Source organism: Hakea prostrata, chromosome 4 (genome assembly GCF_041222555.1).
Source record: "Hakea prostrata isolate BN-2017 chromosome 4, UWA_Hpros_2, whole genome shotgun sequence".
Taxonomy (NCBI): domain Eukaryota; kingdom Viridiplantae; phylum Streptophyta; class Magnoliopsida; order Proteales; family Proteaceae; genus Hakea; species Hakea prostrata.
This window is the reverse complement of record NC_142603.1, coordinates 21,695,002-21,715,386: the sequence shown is the minus strand read 5'-3', so window position 1 is coordinate 21,715,386 and position 20,385 is coordinate 21,695,002. Positions and strand designations below refer to the sequence as shown.

At 36.9% G+C, this 20,385-nt stretch overlaps 1 protein-coding gene across 1 annotated transcript; it reads right to left on the bottom strand.

The window, feature by feature from the left end:
* Positions 1-4,505: 4,505 nt before the first annotated feature.
* LOC149018484 (RING-H2 finger protein ATL13-like) lies at positions 4,506-7,181 on the bottom strand. The gene has a single exon (XM_089152713.1). It carries the CDS (start codon positions 6,621-6,623, stop codon positions 5,118-5,120), a length of 1,506 nt encoding a protein of 501 aa, XP_089008839.1. The 5' UTR covers positions 6,624-7,181; the 3' UTR covers positions 4,506-5,117.
* Between the last annotated feature and the right edge of the window lie 13,204 nt (positions 7,182-20,385).

Here is a 20,385-nt window from a genome sequence, read left to right as displayed (position 1 = left end):
CATGGGCCTACACCTTCCATCACAATTGGGCCTCCTCCATCAGGTTCTACCTTGGAACCTACCTCATCCCATGGACCCACTGACTCTACAAAGTTTGTTGCGTCTAACTTGGACTCAAAATATGGGCCAAAGGTACCCAAGAGCTTTATGCTACAAAATACCCTTTGCCTCTTGCCCTTTGTGCTCTAGTGTACCCACTAGTATAGTATAGAACCATTTTGCTGCACTCAATGAGCTTCAAAGTTCTTGATTTGGCATCAGGCAATGGATACCAAATTTAATGCCTTAGTGGTTAATCATACTTGGGTCCTTGCTTCTCCACCATTAGATATATGAGTGATTGGATGCAAATGGATCTTTTGCATCAAGCGAAAATCTGATGGTTCTATTGAGAGATAAAAAACCATATAGTGTCAAAGAGTACACTGAGGAATATGGGTTAGATTATGATGACACCCTTTGGTCCACAGTAAAACCCACAACAATTTGTGTCATACATGCCTTGGTTGTCTCTTATCGATGGACTATTCATTAGCTTGGTATCAATAATGCCTTCCTCTATCAAGTTACAAAGATCCTTATATGGACTCAAACAAGTACCCAGGGCATAGTTCCAAGGACTTCGTACCAATCTTGTCACACTTGGTTTTGGGGGTTCCAAAATCAAGTCTTCACTTTTCATTCGTCATCATGCCTCCACCTCACTCAGATTTTTTGTGATTGGGTCCTTCTAAAAGGCTATAGAGGACCTATTACATACTTTTATCATTGGAGTTAACCCCTCAAAGATGTTGAGCCTCCACGTTTTTTCTTGGGTGTTGAACTCATCCCTATGCATTCTAGGATTATGTTCTCTCAATAGAAGTACATATATGGGCTTCTTGATAAGGTTGGTCCTAGTCCTACTGATGTAAAGCCTATGTCTACACATATGGTTTCTACATCACATTTATGTCGCTCCAGTGGCATATCTCTTAGTAATCCGACACTCTATAGAACTCTTGTGGGTGGCTTGCAATATGCCTGGGTCATGCTTGGGTCTTGTGCATTTATCTGACTCTGTGGGTGGCTGCTATGCAGCCGCTGTCCCGCATTAAATGCACAAGATCATCAAGCCATACAATTTCGGCGGTAGGATTAGAATTTCGGTCAAGATTTTGGCTTGATGGTTAAGTGCATTTAATGCACATGACTCAAGCTTTTTTGCAATGTGCCACCCTTACATGCCCAGATCTCTACTAGCCAGTCAATAAGCTTTGTTAGTTTTATCTTCTCCAATTGAGGATCATTGGTTGCTACTTTAATATCTCAAGGATATAATACTTCATGGACTTCATATTTCTTTCTCATCTGCCTTTTCTCTTGAGGCTTACATTGATGCAGATTGGGTTGGCTGCTTTGACGATCGTAAATCTCCAAGTGGTTATCTCATCTTTTGGGGCATTAACTTGGTTTTCTAACAATCTTGGAAACAAACCATTGTGGTGAGATCTAGTATAGAGAGTGAGTATCGCATTGAGCTTTAGCTATTACTGAGTTCACTTGGATTCAGTCTCTCTTATCCGAGCTTGGTGTCTCTTCTTCTCCACTTGTCTTATGGTATTGAGGCTACTTATCACTCTACAAACCTTGTCTTCCATGCTCGTAAGAAGCACATGGAAGTTGATTCTCATTTTGTTCGGAACATTGTTGCCAAGAAAGACCTGGTGGTGCGCTATATTTCCAGTGTGGATCAGTTAGCCGATATTCTTACCAACAGTCTTTCTTCTTTTTGTTTCCAGTTGTTATGGTCCAAACTCAAGCTCCATGAGGGTCCTTGCCTTTGAGGGAGGGTATTAAAGACTAGGACCACATGCATGTTATTAATTTCCTATAAATCATATAGATTTTGATCTAATGTATTTCATGATATGTATGAATAGGAACAGTTGATCTCAGATTTGGATCATTGGTTTTGTTTCACTCATTTGTGCACCCTAATAAGCCTATTGTGTAAAGAGAGGATTTTAAAACTTAATCTAAGAGGCTAGAGAACTTTAAACTGAATGGTGGGTACAATACCATCTTAAATGCCAAGGGATTCAGATTGACCCACTGGAACATCAGAGCACATGTAAGCTGACATATACGTTTCAAGTCAGTATGTCTATGGTGGGATCTCAAAGATGAGATAACCCGTCAATGGTGGGTTAGGAAAGTGATTAAAAGGTCCAACCTCCCACAAAAAGGTCTTGGGTTTGCATTCATTCGGCGGCATTAATATTCTCATTCCCATCCTGGTATATAGAAAACTCTTACTCAAAAAAAAAAATATGATAACCCACTTGAAAAAAATTAAAACTTTAATTTCTGCATTGAAATTTACATTGAAAAAACGTTAGACGTATATAATTTTATATTTTTTACTACTTTTTCCGTGAATAATCTATAATGCAAAAGAATCAAATTAGGTCAGCCCTTGTCAAATGTTCAACTGAACTTAACCTTTGACCTATTATTTTTAGGGTAATTTTCATCTGGACCCCCGAGGTTGGCAGCATTTTTAGTCCAAAAATTGAAACTTGCATCCACCTCCCCGTCTCGAAAGTCATTAGGACAAATTATCACTTCTATGACAAATTTGCCCTTTTTTTTTTTTTTTTTAAATTTAAACAAAACATGGAGAAACCAAATGAAAAATTTTTTTTTCTTAACCCTTCGAGCCATAGAATCCTCTTTCTTTCGCGGGTTTGTTGTCTTCCCGCGGTCTTCCATGGTCCTTTCTTTCGTTTGTTTGTCTTCTTTTTTGCTGCCGGTGTTTGGTCTGTCCTGGGGGGGATGAAGAGAGTGTTTCGTTCGTTTTCCGCCTAGGTCCCTTATGGCCATGCCCCTTCTCCCTCCCCTGTTGCTTCCACATCTTCGCTTTGCCTGGTTTCTCTTCGCTCCCCCTTCCGCTTTTTTTTCTTCCTGGTTTTTCCTTTTTTCTCTTCGATTCTCATCACTTAATGTTTCCTTTTCAATCCTTGTCTTGTTTCCACTCGGTTTTCCGTAGCAAGAGGCTTTGCTGGTTCGTTGAGTTGTGAGCATTCTGTTTGTGTCTTCCCGGTGCTTTGTGGTGTTTGCTCGGCTGCTGTTTCGATCACATGTATTACTTATTTTTTTTCATTTTTTTTCCTTGTTTTTTGTTTAAATTAAGGGTAATTTGTCATTAGTGATAATTTGTCCTTATTGCTTTTCTAAGGGCGTTTTGTTTTTTTGGACTATGGCTAGGGGTCCAGATGAAATTCCCTTATTTTTAGGACTAGAAATTTGAACCCAAATTGTGCTTAGGTTAGGATAGCTAAGATAGATTCGAGTCATCAAAGCTAAACTTTTTTTTTTTTTTTTTTGGTTCAAAAACCATCAAGGCTAAACTTGCATTCTAAATTTTAGGACTAATAGATCAACTAAGAACTGTTAAATCCAAAATAAATCTACATCCTAACCACATGTACATATTTTATATTCTGCAAGACTTTTTTATTTTTATTTTTTTGGTTGGTATAACTAACCCATTCAGCTAGAGAAAAAACTTGTGAAAACGCAACTAAGATCATCTAACTAAAGAGTGGTAATTAAAAAAGTTTTCTCAAAATTGACAAGCCCACTTTTGCTAGATTGTTGGCCATTACATTGGCTTCTCTAGAAAACAAACGAAAAAATACACAAAATGAAACCGAATATCAAACACCACTGCTTGGGAGCTCAAAAAACTGGTTGGAAAACTGTTTTGAAAGGATTCAATCACTAACCAATTATGTGCCATCACAAGGGCTGATTTCATGCCCTCTCTCACAACCAAAGCTTTACCATTTTGTAGGGCGTGTGTCACTCTTTGTTTGGTTAAAAATATTAATTTATATTTATTATAACTTTCACAACGAGACACGTTTCCAACAAAATGAAGGTTGTGGGACCTAAATCAAAAAGGACAACTCCGATAAATACATATGAAATCATTTCATGTATCTCGCCATCTTGAATCAGTCTTATCACAAATTTGAAGTCGTTGGGACATGGGTAGCTCTCACCCTCTCAAATTTTTCAGGTCCCATCATCAAAAGCTTAGTCTAAGGTGTATAGATTTTTAATAACTTTTAACAACTCTTCCTATGTGGTCGCTTTCTTGGACAAAATTTTCTCTAGTAAGTAATGTGTATTTCACTTTCATTGTATTAACATAGATTCCACGTATGGTATACCACCCATACACGCTACCACCAGTTGTCAAGTAATTTGGTTTTGAAGACTTTATAGAGAGAAAAATTGGGTTTAACAAAAGGGTTTTATCTTCTATTTCTCCATAAAACTTGGACATGGCAAATGAATTCCATTTATTTATGTTCAAGCATTTCAAGGCCATGACTCACAATGCAATTGAGCAAACGAAATTAAAGGAGATTTCCTGTTTATGTAGAGATTAATGCCTAATATCTTGACAATTTCAGGTGTTTTCTCCAGAAGAAGAAATGGAAAAGGGGGAATGAGTAATGGGTAAGTTCTGGAGTCTCATGTCAGGAAAACCACATGAGCAACAGTCACACTCAAGTAGCAGCAACTCGTGATTCAAATAAAACCAGTCATTAATGTATAGCCTCTCTATACAGGCACTCACCTCTCCCAGTAAAAAAAAAACACACCTGTGGCATTTACTTCACAGCTTGCTGCTTCAAGAAAATGAATAACCACAAGTCTTCAGCAGATTTGAATTTTGAAACCCATTATAGAATCTGAAAATCATAAAGAACCCATGAAAATTGAACAACTAGTTCTACTGGGTATTTATTTGTCTTTTCCAATTGTCCTTCAACTACAACATTGATGGAATTGAAATCTAGTCCAGTACAAATGATACCCAAATTCAATAAATAAAAAAAAAGTACCACAAAGATTAGGGCTTTAGAAAGATGAATCAACAACAGATAATTTTGATTGTGATAGAGAGAAGCCAAGTTAGGAAGGTTTTTGTATGGAGTCTATTAACATCTCTTTCTTTTTCTGTTTTTGATTTCTCAAATGTTCCTATGTCTCAATTCTAACATTCCCTTCAAACTCAGGAATCCAACACTAACTAATCCAAAGATTACAATTTGAAATATTCAGAAATCTTGTGAGGAGGATGAATGAACAACCTTGTTCTGTCTTCCAGCAAGCCAAAGCAGTGTTCTTCTTGCAAAAGATGGAGTTTTGATCTGAGAATCTTGAGTAATACGGCTACCAATTTCTTCATCCAAACCCAATTCACTATCTCCACTCTCCCACCTGCTAACATCGAACTCTGAAATAGTCCTTCTACTACTGCTGTTGTTCTGTTTTGCCTTCATATCATCTGCAGAATTTCGATTCAATGGGAATCGAAAAGAGAAAGCCCGCCTGGATGAATCTTCGGTAGTCATCGATGTCGCCGGCTTATCTTTCTTGGATCGAAGCCAGATCTTCGAAACAGAAAAGCTCTCTTTTTTGTTCCTTTCAACAGAAGTTCCAGTTCCAATTCCAATTCCAATACTGCTTTCTCCATGAAAATCACTACTACCTTTCATAGGGTCAAATCCCTTGAATTCTTCTCTACCAGAATGGCCACCACATTCAGACATTGCAGTCCTGTGGCCAGGAACCAATTGCAGAGATTGCTTCTTGGTTGATTGATTCTTCTTGGTTGGAGGTCTTATGGGTACTTGCAATGAAGTGCTCTCATCCATTACATACTCTACAGAACCCATAGAGAAACACCTCCTTACATCGACATTACTGTTACTGCTACTTACTTCACCGCCACCGCCACCGCCGGCGGTGGCTCCGTCGACATTGATGAACTTCCCAAGCTTAACGGGAAAAACCCTCTCATCTGAAACCTCTGTTGCTGCCGGAGGTGGATCATCTTTCACTGGAATTTCACAAGATTTCAGAGAAACATCACTATCATCTTCACCATGAGAACCCAGAGGAGCACCTGTAACCGAACCTGTACTGAAGCACTGAGCAGCAGCTTCTCTGTCTGAAACGATCTCTCTGGAGCTCTCACTACCGGATTCAAGAACAAAAACAATGGGCGAACAGGTATTGCTTGAAGAGAGATCAGGAAGCAAGCTTCCTCTACAAAGAGGGCAAGTTGAGTGAGAGAGGAGCCATGTATCTATGCAGTCCATATGGAAGGCATGGCTACATTTTGGAAGCAATCTAAGCTTATCCTCAGGTTCAAATTCACAGAGACAAACAGCACAATCAAACGGGTTCTTAACTCCAATAATGGCTTTATAAACAAACACAGGAAGGGTGTCTATGAAGGACTGATCTACCCCAGCATCATGAAGATGGAAAAGTTGCTGTAATTGGCCTTGTAAAGCAGTAGCATGGTCTGAATCTGCTGGATCTCTTATGGAAGGTCTCAGCAGGAATCTAACAAGGAGGTGCAGTAAACCAGAAATGAAAAAAATGATGGCAAGAACTATGATGATAAGCATAATACTTGGGCTAATTTTGTTATCTTGATCAAAAACATCAGAATGAAAAGTAGGAGGTGGAGGTGGAGGTGGAAGAGGAAGAAAGAGTGGCTGTTGAGATGGAGAAAGGAAATCTTTTGCCCTGATTTTAGATATCCAAATCATTTTTCCTGGGAATGAAACAACTTACCGGACAACTCTCAGGAAAACCATCTGCTCTGAAGAAATTAAAGCCTAAATAGAGAGCCCAACATGATTTACAGGCCCTTTTGAAGGGGAGTTCATGGATTGGTTTTTTTTTCTTTCTTTTTGCAGCGAAAAGAACCTGCAAGTCAAAGGGAAAGAGAGAGAGAGAGGGACAAAGAGGGGAAACGGGAAGGAGAAAATTAAATATCAAAATGAAACCACCCTTGGATTTAGAAATAAATGGAAAGGCAGCAGGTAAGAATTCAAAAGAAGCAATAAATATTGCCAACCAAGAAATATAAATGCGATTTTCCTCTTTACCAGAGAAGGCCTAATTAGCAGATTCAAGGTCAAACATGGTTAAAAATATATTAAAAAATTCTGCGAGTAAAAATTGTGAAAAGCTCGAAACTTGTGAACTATTGCTCAAGAACTGGACGAAGGACCGGAAGAAGGGAAAGAGACAAAATTTTCACCAACATCTGTAACGCACAAGAGGGCCGGTTGAGAGGGTTGGTTGAGATTTCAACCCAAATGCAGAACTCTTTTGCATGGTTGACTTTGAAATGAGCCCTGCATCAAATCCAGCGCCCATTTAACTCTCACCCATCCAGAAAAATCAAGGAAATTCAAAAAAATTAAAAAAAAAAATTAAACTACATAATGGGTTTCTTTTATCTGATCAAATTCTTCTTCTTCTTCTTCTACTTCTATTCTTTGTTTGTTTCCTGAATTTTCTATTCAGGTCTGATTGTAAGTGTGTGAGATAAAGAATCTGTTGTCACCAAAATATAATTTACATAAAAAAAAAAAACTATACAAACCCAGAGAAACTGAAAGAAAGAGAGAGAGTTTGACGAACTCTAGAAAAGCGCCTCGGATACTGTGAATTTCTGGGTAAGGAATTAATGATAATGCATGAGCACCTGGTGGAGTTTAATTGCAGAAAATCCTGACTGAGCAGTTTCTCTTTGGGTCTCCCTCGTCACACTTTCTCTCTCATATGGAAATGGGTATCTCTTTTTGTGCCGTTAAAAGGGGAGTCAGACATAGACATAAAACCCACACAACTAGGGATTTTTTTACACTTTCCATGTTCTCTTCCACTGTTTTGTAAGATTAAATTCCACTTTTGGGGGTGCCATAGAACTTTCTGCTACACATAGTGGTGCTCCAATGTCTTGTCAATGGAGTTATTTTTTATGAATTTTAAATTTTTTTTGGATGGATCTTGTCTTCAAAACCTAAAATCTTACATTTTGGGTCCGACCAACAAGTGAGAGTACAAAACAACTTTCATCAAGAGTGGTAACTAAGCAATGTATAAGATTCACTTAAAGCATAAGGAATTTTGTTAAGCCAAGAAGTATGAATGTATTATTACAAGAAACAATACCTAGTTTTCACCTAAAAAAAGAGAATTAAAAACTAATGAATAAGTAAATAGATAATAAAGCGTATATTATCGTAGAAAGATGATAATCATATTAACTTGGATCAATGATTCTATAGGATTAGAACTCAAGATGACTTCGAGAAGGATTGTTTGATGCTTAAGTCAAATTTTCAGTCAATGATATAAAATTTTAGAGTTATTATGCAATAGAACGAAGAATCTTTCCCCTTTCTCAGTCCATATCTTTTGTATTTATGGATGAAACTACTCTACTGGGAGGTCAAAGTTCGAGTCTAGAAAATGAAGCTACAACACTCTATTAGGAGTTCAACATCGATTGGAATATTTTGAAAAAAAATTGTGTACTCGCAAAAACCATAGATATGATCCAAAGTGACTTTTGAACAACAATATACAGATATAATGTATGCATATCTGAAAAGGAATAGATACAATTGTTGCTAACATGAAGAAACTTGGTCAATATAGAACTATTACCAAAAGAGATTTTACATATATTTTGCTGTTGTTGTTGTTGTCGTCGTCTTTCTTTTTCTTTTTTTCTTTTCTTTTTTGAATAATTGAGAAAATTTATTCAGGCAAATAATTCACAGAAAAAGGATTATAGAACTCCTTCAACCACTAAGTGGAGATGGGCAAGATCATTGTACTCTATTAGGAGTTCAATGTCAATTGGAATATTTTGAAAGAAAACTTTATACTGGCAAAAGCCATGAACATGATCCAAAGTGACTTTCAGAATTACAAGAGGCAAATATAATGTATGTGTACCCAAAAAATAATAGATATAATTGTTGCTAGGGGTGTAAACGGATCGGTTTCAAATCGGATAGTGGTAATATCATATCCGCATCCTATTATATTCGACCGGGTTCGGATAATATTCTATCGATTTTCGGATGGATTCAGTCGAATTTGGATGATAATCGGATAATTATTTTCTTAAGTAGATTCTTCTAAATGGGCATGTATATATAAGTTTTCGACTACTTGTTGACATCTTTACCATTTTATTTGTGAAGCTAGGTTTGAAATTTAATAAATTAGCAACTTTGGTAGTTATTTTAATAGAAAATCTATTAATATAGTCACAAATCTCAAGTAAAAAATTATAAAATCAAGAAAAATAAATCCAAATAAGTAACTTAATTGGATAATTTTATCGGACGGACAATAACCGGTAAGAAAATGGTATACCATGTCCGCATCCTATTAGTAATCGGACGGATTTGAATACTATTAAACGGATGCGGATGTAAATTCGGGAGCGGATGTGAATTCGGGAGCGGATTTCAGTTATCCATTTACACTCCTAATTGTTGCTAACATTGATAGATTTGGTCAATATAGATCTATTACCAAAAGATATTATACATATAATTTCTTCTTTCTTTCTTTTGGAATAATTGAATTGAAAAAGTTATTCAAGAGAAAAATTCACTAGAAAAGGGTTACATAGCTCCCTCACGCACTAAGTGCAGATGGGCCAGATAGTTAAACTGGCAATAGTTAATGTGGATATGGTAATGTGTGAGGGTATACCCTAGGAGGGTATCAATTGCCAAGAGACATTAACCGACTGTATGGCTTAATTTGACTTGCAATAACTTTACTTTGAGTTTGGAATTCTCCACCTTCAAGATAGAAGATTATGCTCCTTTCACACCACTTTACTATACATTTAAGAGGAAGACTCACTTCTAAACATTGAAAATGGTGAATCTCTACATGTATGGTAGAAAGATTCAATTCTCTACCCTCATATATAGAGGATCCAACTCCTTAATCTCAACCAAAATTACACAAGTCTTAAAATTACACAAGTCTAACCCCAAGAGGTGGCCCAATTAGCAAAAGACCAATGTTTCTATAAAAGCTTCCCTGCGGATGTAGTCGAAGTACGCATAAGCTAGCTCTGATGAACTACATATCCAACAAAAATAATAATAATGATAATGTCACTGTTGAATTCTGCTCAACGACCGGACGTATGAATCTGCAAGAATGTGCTCGACTGTGTTGGTCAAGTTACGCCTCCGACAAACTTATTAACGAAAAGAGAAAATCTTCTCAATAAGAAAACCTCCCATAGACCTTAAATCTTCGAGAGAATCACCTTAGAATGCTTACCTTGTGGCAATGAAGGGATGGATTATTTATAGCTGAGGGAATGTGGTGATTGACTTCCACTTGAACACTATCATTAGATCCCTATTTGATTGTAAGCATAGAGTTACATTCTATCTTGACTGAAATGCTTATTCTTTATTTGGAGGAAAGTGTCCATAGTTGTTGCTGATGTCTGTTACTCCGATCATGGTCCGACCATGGTTGGGTCGGTTTTATCTTAGTCTTGGTCGGTCCAAGTATGTTCTCTCGATTTGATCCGCATGAAATAATAAAAATCTATTTGTGATATTTGGTTTTTACACATAGAATGTCAGCCAATCCCTAGTAGTGAAATATGGTGAAGGTTCCTCACTTCCTCTTGTCTGAAACAAGCAGAATGGTCAGAAACTCTCAGAAATAATCATGTAAACCATGTACACATGTTTCCCAGCCTAATTATAAAATTCAGTGTTCCAGCAGGTCCCATCAGGTGATTCCCGTGTTGGGTCTGTCTTTTTCTTCTTCTTCTGCAACTTGCAAGATTTTGAAATGGATTGAAAGAGATGAGAGATCCAAAACCTGCCGCCAGAGACGAATCCCTACAAAATTTGCTGGAAACTCTCGTCTTCAAGTGTCTGTGAATCTAATTTTTCTCTTATTCTATTTCTGCTTTAGCCTTTAGCTATATATCAAAGACGACAACAAGTACATCAAGAAGGTTGAAAAGTCAAAGTAGGTTTGTTTTCTGGTGAACAGTTGGGGCTGCCCTTCATGAGCAGCAGATCTTCTACGCAAATGAGATCTTCATGAACTCCTCTACGTATCTGTCATGTCACCAAATATTAGTTATCTGGGTTCATATATGTCACCAAATATTAGTTTTCTGGGTTCCACTTCTCTGGCTTTTTTATATTTTCAAATTTCAACCTTTGCATGGCTGAAAGCCTGAAATGACACACAGGACAAAGACAATGAAGTTGTTAAAGCAGGTACGTGTTTGGTAATCTAAGAAATAGCCTCTCTTTCATACCAGAGATTAACCTAACCACTGGCCCTAAGTTATTAATTAATTAATTAATGTGGTTTGTTATGAATTATGATTATTAAAACTTAAGCTCAAATCATCATATTCCTTTAGAAGAGTACTTCCATCCAGAGAAAGTTGTTAGATGATCTTCATTGCAAATTAAACAATGTCAATACATGTGACCTCTCATTCTCTCTCCCTCTGTCCTCTTTTATATAAGATCTGGCTGGTTTAATCGCCTTTCCAGATGTAATTTGGATTATTTAAGTTTATTAATGTATTAAATAAATTTAAAAAAAAGAACACTAACAACCTAACATATATAGTTTTTCATAGCTCTACAGCGTATTCAAGTAGAGTGGTTTTCTGAGATCCTGATCTTGACTTAGAAAACTTTGCTTGACCTTAATCTTGGCCATAACCTTAACATGTCAGGCCAGGCCAGGCCAGGTCAAATACTAAACTTGAACCCATCACAAAATAATAATTCAATTCATATAATCTTATAGTATTGCTAAGGGTATCAAAACCTAACCCGAACCGTTAAAATCGGCCTGAACCGAAGCTTAATGGGTTGTGTTTGGGCTGAACAACCTCAGCACGCACTAGTTCAGGATGGGCCGGGCCAACCCATGTGTGATCCGCTAGCCCAAACCCGAACCAACCCATTAAACCCGTTATAAATAAATAAATAAAATAAATTTAATTTAAATGTAAAAGACAGAAAAACTCCCAAGTATCCATTTGTTTTCCTTAATTGTTTTGTTTTAGAATATGCAAACAACAAGCATGTCAAAGCCTTCGCCATTTGGAAGATGGGCTTAGTAAATATTTAACAAGTGTGTTATCATTTGAAAATCTTTTAATGCTTTATTTTGATCCATTTTTACAATTGTCAAGAAGGGGGAGGAATAAGCATAGACAACCCATTAAAATTCATCAAGATGCCAACTTTCTTTTGTATTAGTTCTATAATTTTTACTTCTTTGTAAAAATAGTTTTTTTTTTAGTTTTGAACACTCAACACAAGAAACTTAGAGAAAACTTAATGTTTATATGTGTTTACATGCTCTTGATAAATTTCACACATAAAAAAGGTACTCAAAACATACAGCTATTAAACTTGAACCCAAATCGTTAGTAAACCCAATTCTAAACCGTTAGTCCAAATCGTTATATAGCCATAACCCAAACCGCACTAGCCTGAAACCATTATTTTCTTAATGGGATGTGTTTGGGTTGAGTGTCTTTCAACCCGAAACCGGCCCAACCCAAACTGTTGACACCCCTAAGTATTGGTTTACTTTTATCAAAAATGAAAAAAAATATATCTTGATCCTAATTCAAGGCTAAAATATTTCAATCCTAAACTATCCTTAAGATCAAAATTTTGTATTCAGATCCTCTTCAGACTTAAATGAACTAAGACAAATTTGAATCATAGCCCTTCTCAAGTTTTTAGTCAACCAACATGTCCAATTGATTATTAGGATTTTGTGATTCTGAGTAAGATAAGAGAACTAATGGCAAGAAATTTGTTGTAGTCTACCTAACCCAAAATAGCAGCTTATAAATGCCACATGCTACCTTGCCTCTACATAAATTAGGGCATCAAAATGTTTCATTAAGATGAGAATAGAGATGTTTGCTATGAAACAATTGCAATTTAATGCGTTATTAGATCAATTAGAAAAAAAATTGGTACAAAAGCGCTTTTATATACAGGGAAATTGGGGATGGAGATATTACATATGCCGTCAGCAAGGGTTATATTGTTGCAAAATCTTGCTCATACACTCGATCAAATGTACCTGCAATAATGTGCTCAACCGGGTTGGTCGAGTGACACCTCCAAAGATCAAGTTTGACAAATTCTCAATAAAAACTGGAATAACAGGATGCAACAAGTATATAATTAGTAAGAGTGATTGCTCTTCTTAACCTACCTGCTTCTTCCTTAGGGCTTGTCCTTTTATAATAAGTTTTTTCTTATGTGTAGTGTATGAGTTCATCTTGAACTCTACTCATGTATAGATAGTTATTTACTTGGACTCCTTTAGTTGAGTTTATCCTACACTCAATGAGGTGAATCCAAGCTTCCCTACTTGATCGCGATCCCAATCTTAAAGATAAGCACTATCCCAAATATCATTCTTTGTACATTATCGATGATCCCTGGTTCGATTTGTACTATAATTCTCATATCATAAGCCCCCTAGTCTTTAAGTTCGAGTTTCATAGTGTTCGGTCTTGAAACTATTCTTTTGCTGATCATCTTGGAACCCTTTGACCGATCATCTTAGGATCTTGTAACCGATCTTTTTTACTTATGATTCCTATTAGGTCTTTGATGATGTGTGATGGAAAGACATTTGCACATAAAGAAGTCGCAAAGTCTATGCATGTCTTTCCAGGGTTCACCTTTTTTGACACGTGGCCATGCCTTATGAAGTGACATCTTGGGGTTTTTGAACTTAAAGAATCTTTAACCCCCTCCGTTGATTAGATCAAATATGCATGCTTGATTTGGAATCTTAAGGAAGTTCAAATCATTGCAACTAATCCATTGGATGCAGTCTCCTTAATCTTCGTTGGATTTGGATCTCAACGAAGTTCTACGATCTTCTCTTTTCATCCTTTAGATGGCATCTTGACTCTACCTTTGATCTGAATCTTCAAAAATGTATAAAAGGGCTTTGTACTTTTCATTTCTTTTCACTTTGCTTTTGCTTTTTTTGCAAAGAACACACAATTGTAGAATTTTTTTTTTCCTTGCCCAAGTCTTTTTGTTGCTTATTCCAGTGTTCTGCTCCAACCAGTAAGTTCCCTAACCTTCTTTCAATGGTCTTTCTTAAGTTCTTTTGTTGTTTGGCAATGATTTGAATGCATTTTTCTGTTTGTTTTCCTTTTCTCCGTTTTTCTTTTCTTCTGCTACTATGAATGTGCTTTTAATGCCTTCAAAACTGGGTGTGAAGTCAATTGCGTCCAAGCCCCCTAGGTCTTCCCAACTTAGAGAACCCTCTGCTTCCTTTTCTAATAGTGATAAGATGAGTGATGAGAGTGATTTTCCTTTAAGTGAGGATGATTGGGGCGTTGAACCTTGTTCTACTGCCCCTGATCGTGATTCTGGAAGCAATGCTTCTAGAGAGCCCGAGCTTGCTCCTAGGCCTTGACCAAACATGCTCAATGACAAAGAGATTGAATCTTTGAGTATTTGGGCACGTTTTAAGGCAAATAGAAAAAGGTGGTTAGATAGTCTTTCTCTTGCCGAGCTTTATGCAGAGCGGAGTAGGCCTTGCACTCCCAACCATATTGACTTTGATCCCAGCACCTCAGGAACTAGGTTTTTCCCTTTTGAGTTAACCGAGGAAGATTTAGAGTTCATTTGTGCTCAATATGCTATTCCTAATGAATATGTAATCCGAGTTCCTGTTGATTATGAGCGAGCTCACCGACCTCCATCAAGAGAATTTGTAGTTTATGAGGATGCCTTGATTAGTGGGTTTAGACTTCTCGTGCATCCTATTTTTGTAGATATTCTTAATCACTTTGGGATGTGTCCAGGGATATTGGCGCCCAATAGTTGGTGTAACATCATCTACTTTTGGGGTTTCTGCAAACGGCAGGAGATCGGTGTAACCCCCATTGTGAAATCATTTTTGCACTTCTTTATGTCAAAGAAGCAACAACAAGAGTGTTGGTTTTATATTTTTAAGCGTACCGCTTTCTAGTTCGGTTGGGAGGGAAACTTTGTTGGGAATGGTAACCTTCCATCCAACATGAAGGGATGGCTTCCTAGATACTTCTTTGTCTGAACTCTTTCAACAGTCAATTTCCCCATTCACTGGCCAAAAACTCTCAGAGAGGGTTCAAACTACTTCCCCAACTTGTCTCGTCCCAAACAGGAAGCTAGGGACCGAATTCTGAAGATCCCTCTAAAGATCGAAATCTCCTTGCCGTGATCAGATATTGCCCATAATATCTGAGCATCCTCTGCTATTGGAGATTCCTAACTGGTGAGCTTATGAGCATATTCCCGTAGTTGTATTTCTTTTATTTCTTGATGTTTTGTTTCACAAGTTAAATTGATCCGTAAATGCAGTGTTGCTCGAAGAGGAAGATTTCAAAGCTGCATTGTTTGAAGAAGACTTGAAAGAGGTGGAGGCCAAGCATCCGACCAAACCAAAGAAAGGTCGATCTGCTCAAGCTTCTCCATCCTCCAAAGGTAGAGTTCCTCCCAAGGCTAAGAGGGAGAGGTCCTTTGATCTACCTCCTCAACCAACAAGGAGAGTGTCTGGTCGAGCAATTCTTTAGAGGAGCATCCTCTTCCTTCTTCAGCTGAAGAGGATCCGGTGATGAGGAGGACTACCACGTCTGCAACATCATCATCATCATCATCATCTGCTCTTCAACTAGACTAGTCATTGAACAACGAATCATCTGTTTTACTATTTCTTCGGGTTCCAGTGTTACCAATGACTAGTTGGCAGGTTTTTTATTACATGCTGACCAACATTATCTTCATGGAATGAGCCGCCTCCGGCTCATAATGTTAATGTGAGGTATGACTCTTTTTCTTTATGAGTATTTTTTACCTTGTGTTTTCATTTTCTAATAATGTTAATGTGAGGTATGACTCTTTTTTTTTTATGAGTATTTTTTACCTTGTGTTTCCATTTTCTAATGGTCGATCTTTTTATTTTCTCAGGATGGGCTAGGCGAGATTGTGTACGCTGCTCGTGAAGATCATTTCTTGATTCATTTTTGCCTCAATGATGATAGAGTATAGCTTGGATGTTTGAGATCTCCTTTTCTTTATTTAGACCAATAGACTTTGAGCAAGACTTATTCCTTCCACACACACCCCTCACCATGTTTTTTTTTTTTGTGTGTTTTTTTTTTGTGTTTTTTCTCTCCAATTTGTTAATTCCATAATTCGTATCAAAATGCCTCAGCCTTGCTACAATGAAGCAACTTGTTAGATCAACCCCTAAATCTTGATGGAGTATAAACCTTCGCCTAGACCATATGACTCAACTCCCCCATTTGAAATGAGCAAACAAGTAAAGCTACCCCATTCAAACCAACCCAACTAGAGCTGAGCTAGCATTCAATCACCTTAATGTCCCGCTATGCGAAATTCACAGAACATAAAACCACCAATATGTAGTCAATGCAGGGTTGGTAAAATGGTAAGATTCATATTTATCAGTGAAGAGGTCATTGGTTTGACCCTTGTGAACAACAAAGCTCAATATGAGGATGTAATCAAGGTGCGCGTAAGCTGGTCCGAATGAACCTCTAACACAAATAAAAAATAAATAAATAAATAAATAAATAAATAACATCACTGTATCCTATCAAGTCTAATTGAAATTAACTTCATTGTATGTTATATGTTTGTCGTGATATAAGATTTGTGTAATCACGTCTCTTTCGAGCCTCGAAGAAGTCAATCTCTTAACGGCTCTTAAAATTGAACCCACCTTGGCACCCCTTGGCCTATGTCATAATAGTCGTATCATGGACATCCGCTGTGAAATTGTCTTTTTGCTGCGGAACTGCCATCCCAAGGGCAGGAGTGAAGAAACACCGCCATGCTCGAGCCCATGAAACAATCTCTTGAACATCTACACGTCTACACGCACACGGAGGTAGAACAAATTATGGTTTAGACGTGCCAAAAGGGTAGCAAAAGAATGGCCCAAAACCCTCTCTTGTCTTTAGGAAAGGGAACATGAAGAGGTCATTGGGCACCATGCATGTTTTACATGTCATTGGCCAACGTGCTCCGACACTGATACCATTTCTCTTGGATTTTGTACATGTAACCTTGCATGCTTGTTTGGTTTTAGTTGACTTTTTTTTCTCTTTTCTTCTTTTTTTTTTTTTTTTCTTTTTTAATTTTTTAATTTTTTTTACTTTATGTCACACTTTTTATTAGGCCAAAGATTGAAAGATAATCCTTGGCCAAGAAAGCTCGATACTAGGGTATGGATTTGACTTGCAAGAGTCTATGTCTCTATCTTGATCATCTCTTCTATAAATAGGATTTAGTTTCAAGATTTTGGCCATGAGATAGAGCATGGTTTAGATTCGCCTATAGCTCAACTTTAATATTCATTATCATATTTTTCGTAAGTTTTGTGATTAGGGCTCAAATAATGTTTAAAGTCAAGATCTAGTAGTTTTGTTGTTTTGTGATTAGGGTTCAAATAATGTTTAAACTCAAGGTTAAGGTCAATATCGAGGTTTACTATTTTACTTGGCCTAGTCCGGCTTAATAAGGTTAGGGTTAGCTTAGGGAATTCAAGGTTTTCAAAAGTCTTGCAATCCTAGCTCTTCTATCTATTATGAGTTGGAGAATTCCACCTATTTCAAGCAGTAGAGAATCTCAAGAGTTCTACATTTTCCCAAACACACAAGGATCTCCAGAGTTCTACCTTATCTCAAATAATACGCAAGGATCAGTGTCAATGAAAAATTCTAGTCACCACCTTATCTACTCCACTTAACTTTACTTGTATAAATAGAATTCTAGTAGAGTACAAGAGTCTTAGACTTATGATGAACAATGACTTTAACTTATTTATATGAGATGTATCACAATCACAATAATCTAGAAAGATAAAATCATTAACTCCAGTTGCTCAATTCAACTGAACCACATAAATATTGTGTCACTTGTCTTGTACATCTCAAACATAGCATGCACGGCTTCTAACACACACGCAAAAGCATGCAAAATTATTGCTTATCCTTGTGGGATTAAAAAAATAATAATAAAAAACAAAATCCATATTAACACTCCTACATACTAACTTGCGGTTATTTCCTATTGATAATATAGCAGTTAGAATTTCCTAGTGGTTGTTTTTTAAGTGGAATTAACAACCTTAAAGGGAAGGCTTGATGCTTCCCCACAACAAGGGCTTCACTAGTGTTGTTTTGGAACTTGATTCTTTGAAGGCAGTGTTGATGGTTTCTTCTACTCTGGAAGCATTTTGGAGCTTCAGAGGATTATTTCTAAGTTTAAAGTATTCTATGATACCATAAGATACTAGCCGATACGTATCCATATTTGACCAAACCGATACGATACATCTGGATATGTCTCTCCATTGAATTGCACTAAAATACATTAGCTAGAGCGATACAATACTCGATACAGGACGATACGTCTCTTAAAATCACCTAACCGATACGATACTCGATACCGATACTTTAAACCTTGATTATTTCTCACAATAAGGTCTGATTCATGCTGACCAAATTGAGGTGCATCACATTTTCAGACATACTACACTATTGATCAGATGCCTCAAACCCTTTAATCCATGATGAAGTCTTAACAGTCTTAATACTATAAATTTAGAAATCCAGTCACTTTATCGGTGCAAGTAGAAAAATAGGGTTACATCATACTATATCAATATTGAGCATGGATTTACTAGGTTTCTCATACAAGCAAAGGAAGATATTAACACTTATTGCTTTGACACATTAAAGAGAAAATTATAAGTTATTATTATTTTTTTTGGTGAAACTAGATACCACCCATTATTATCTCCAAAATTATATGGCATTCACATGCATAATTACAAGTTACCCACAATTAAATTCGATTGTTTAAATGCCAATGCAAAGTTGCTCTAGTGGTAAGATCCACACCTCTTAGTAAAGAGGTTGTGGGTTTGACTCTTGTCGAGGCATCTCCCCTAAGGATATAATAGAGGTGCACACAAGTAGGCTTAAATGAACCTTAGCTCCCAAAAAAATAAAAAAATTACTATTAAATGCAAATGCCCTCTAGGCAAAGAAATGACAGTAATGCCCCAGTTTAGTACCCTCTCATACCCAACTGGTTATCCCTTCACCCATCTTCTACTTACACCTTGCCGGAAATTGACCATCGTCACCACTAGTAACCCCCCACCCCCAGCCGGTGACCAACTGCCCTGCTCCACTAGATATCAAACTCTCTATGTATGTTAGGCCATTAGTGCGTTTTGGAGGAACTACGACCTTTTAAAAATGGAACCCTCTATTGAGGAAGTGCTTGTATGCTTGTGGGCTGCCAACACGTTGGACAACCACAAATTGGATACCGCCGTAGACCTGTAAACGGATCGGATTCAGCTCGGATACATCAGTATCCAAATCCGAATCCGCTATCCGAATCCGGCAAAAATTGAGAGTAGGCATCCAAATTCGAATCCGAAACTTTATCGAATATCCGATAATAATCCGATCCGATTATTGATTGATAATTGTCACTTTTTAATATTTGTTATTATAAAATTTTAATTTTCGATTACCGAATACCGGTTTCTGAATCTGATTATCGGTATTCGAATCTGATTATCATCAATTTTTAAAGAAAAAATGTTAAATGCTTTACTTATCCGGATAAATTTTTATCCGGACATTATCTGATTCGATAAGCAATTATCCGAATCCTAATCCGGTTGCTTAGTGGACGGATACGGATACCCTTCAACGAATACGAATGCAAATTCGGAGGCGGATTTTGGCTATCCATTTACAAGTCTAGATACTGGAGTGGTAGTGTGTTAAACCAAGGGTAGACCCACAATCCCCCCCCCCCCCCCAATTTTTTTTAAAATTTATATTATTCCCTTAATTTTTTCCATTTTTATATTAATTCCCTTAATTTTTCCAGTTTTTTCTTTTCTCCACATGTAAAATATCACTATTTGCCCCCCCCCCATCTCAATATTGAGAACAATTTTTACAGGTAAAATAATGGGTATAAATGTCATTCCTAATTAGAAACTAACTTCTTAATCTGTATTATTCTCCCATTTCTTCTCTTTCATCTTTTCTTCCTATTTATTCTCTTTCCTTTCTATAAGTGTGTGTTAAGGAAAATTTGGAAGAAAATCTTCTCCACAATTAGGAACTCATTTTCTTTCTCAATTTATTTATCGTTTCTCATTTTTTCAATACTAAGCATGGAATGAGTAGGTTTCTCATAAAAGCTGAGGAAGACCCATATATATCCTTTGATACATTAAATATAAAGAAAGAATGCTTGTCTATAGTTGTTGCAAGACTTAATGACTCTCTTTTTAAGTACTTTTAACTTTTTAGAGTTTCTTAAAGAATTGACTCTCCCAACTACCTCCACAGGGGCCAACCTGACTTGGACTATAAGGCTTTCCAAT

Excerpts from the sequence above, each read along its gene's own strand:
- LOC149018484 (XM_089152713.1), bottom strand. The coding sequence starts at position 6,623 with ATGATTTGGATATCTAAAATCAGGGCAAAAGATTTCCTTTCTCCATCT.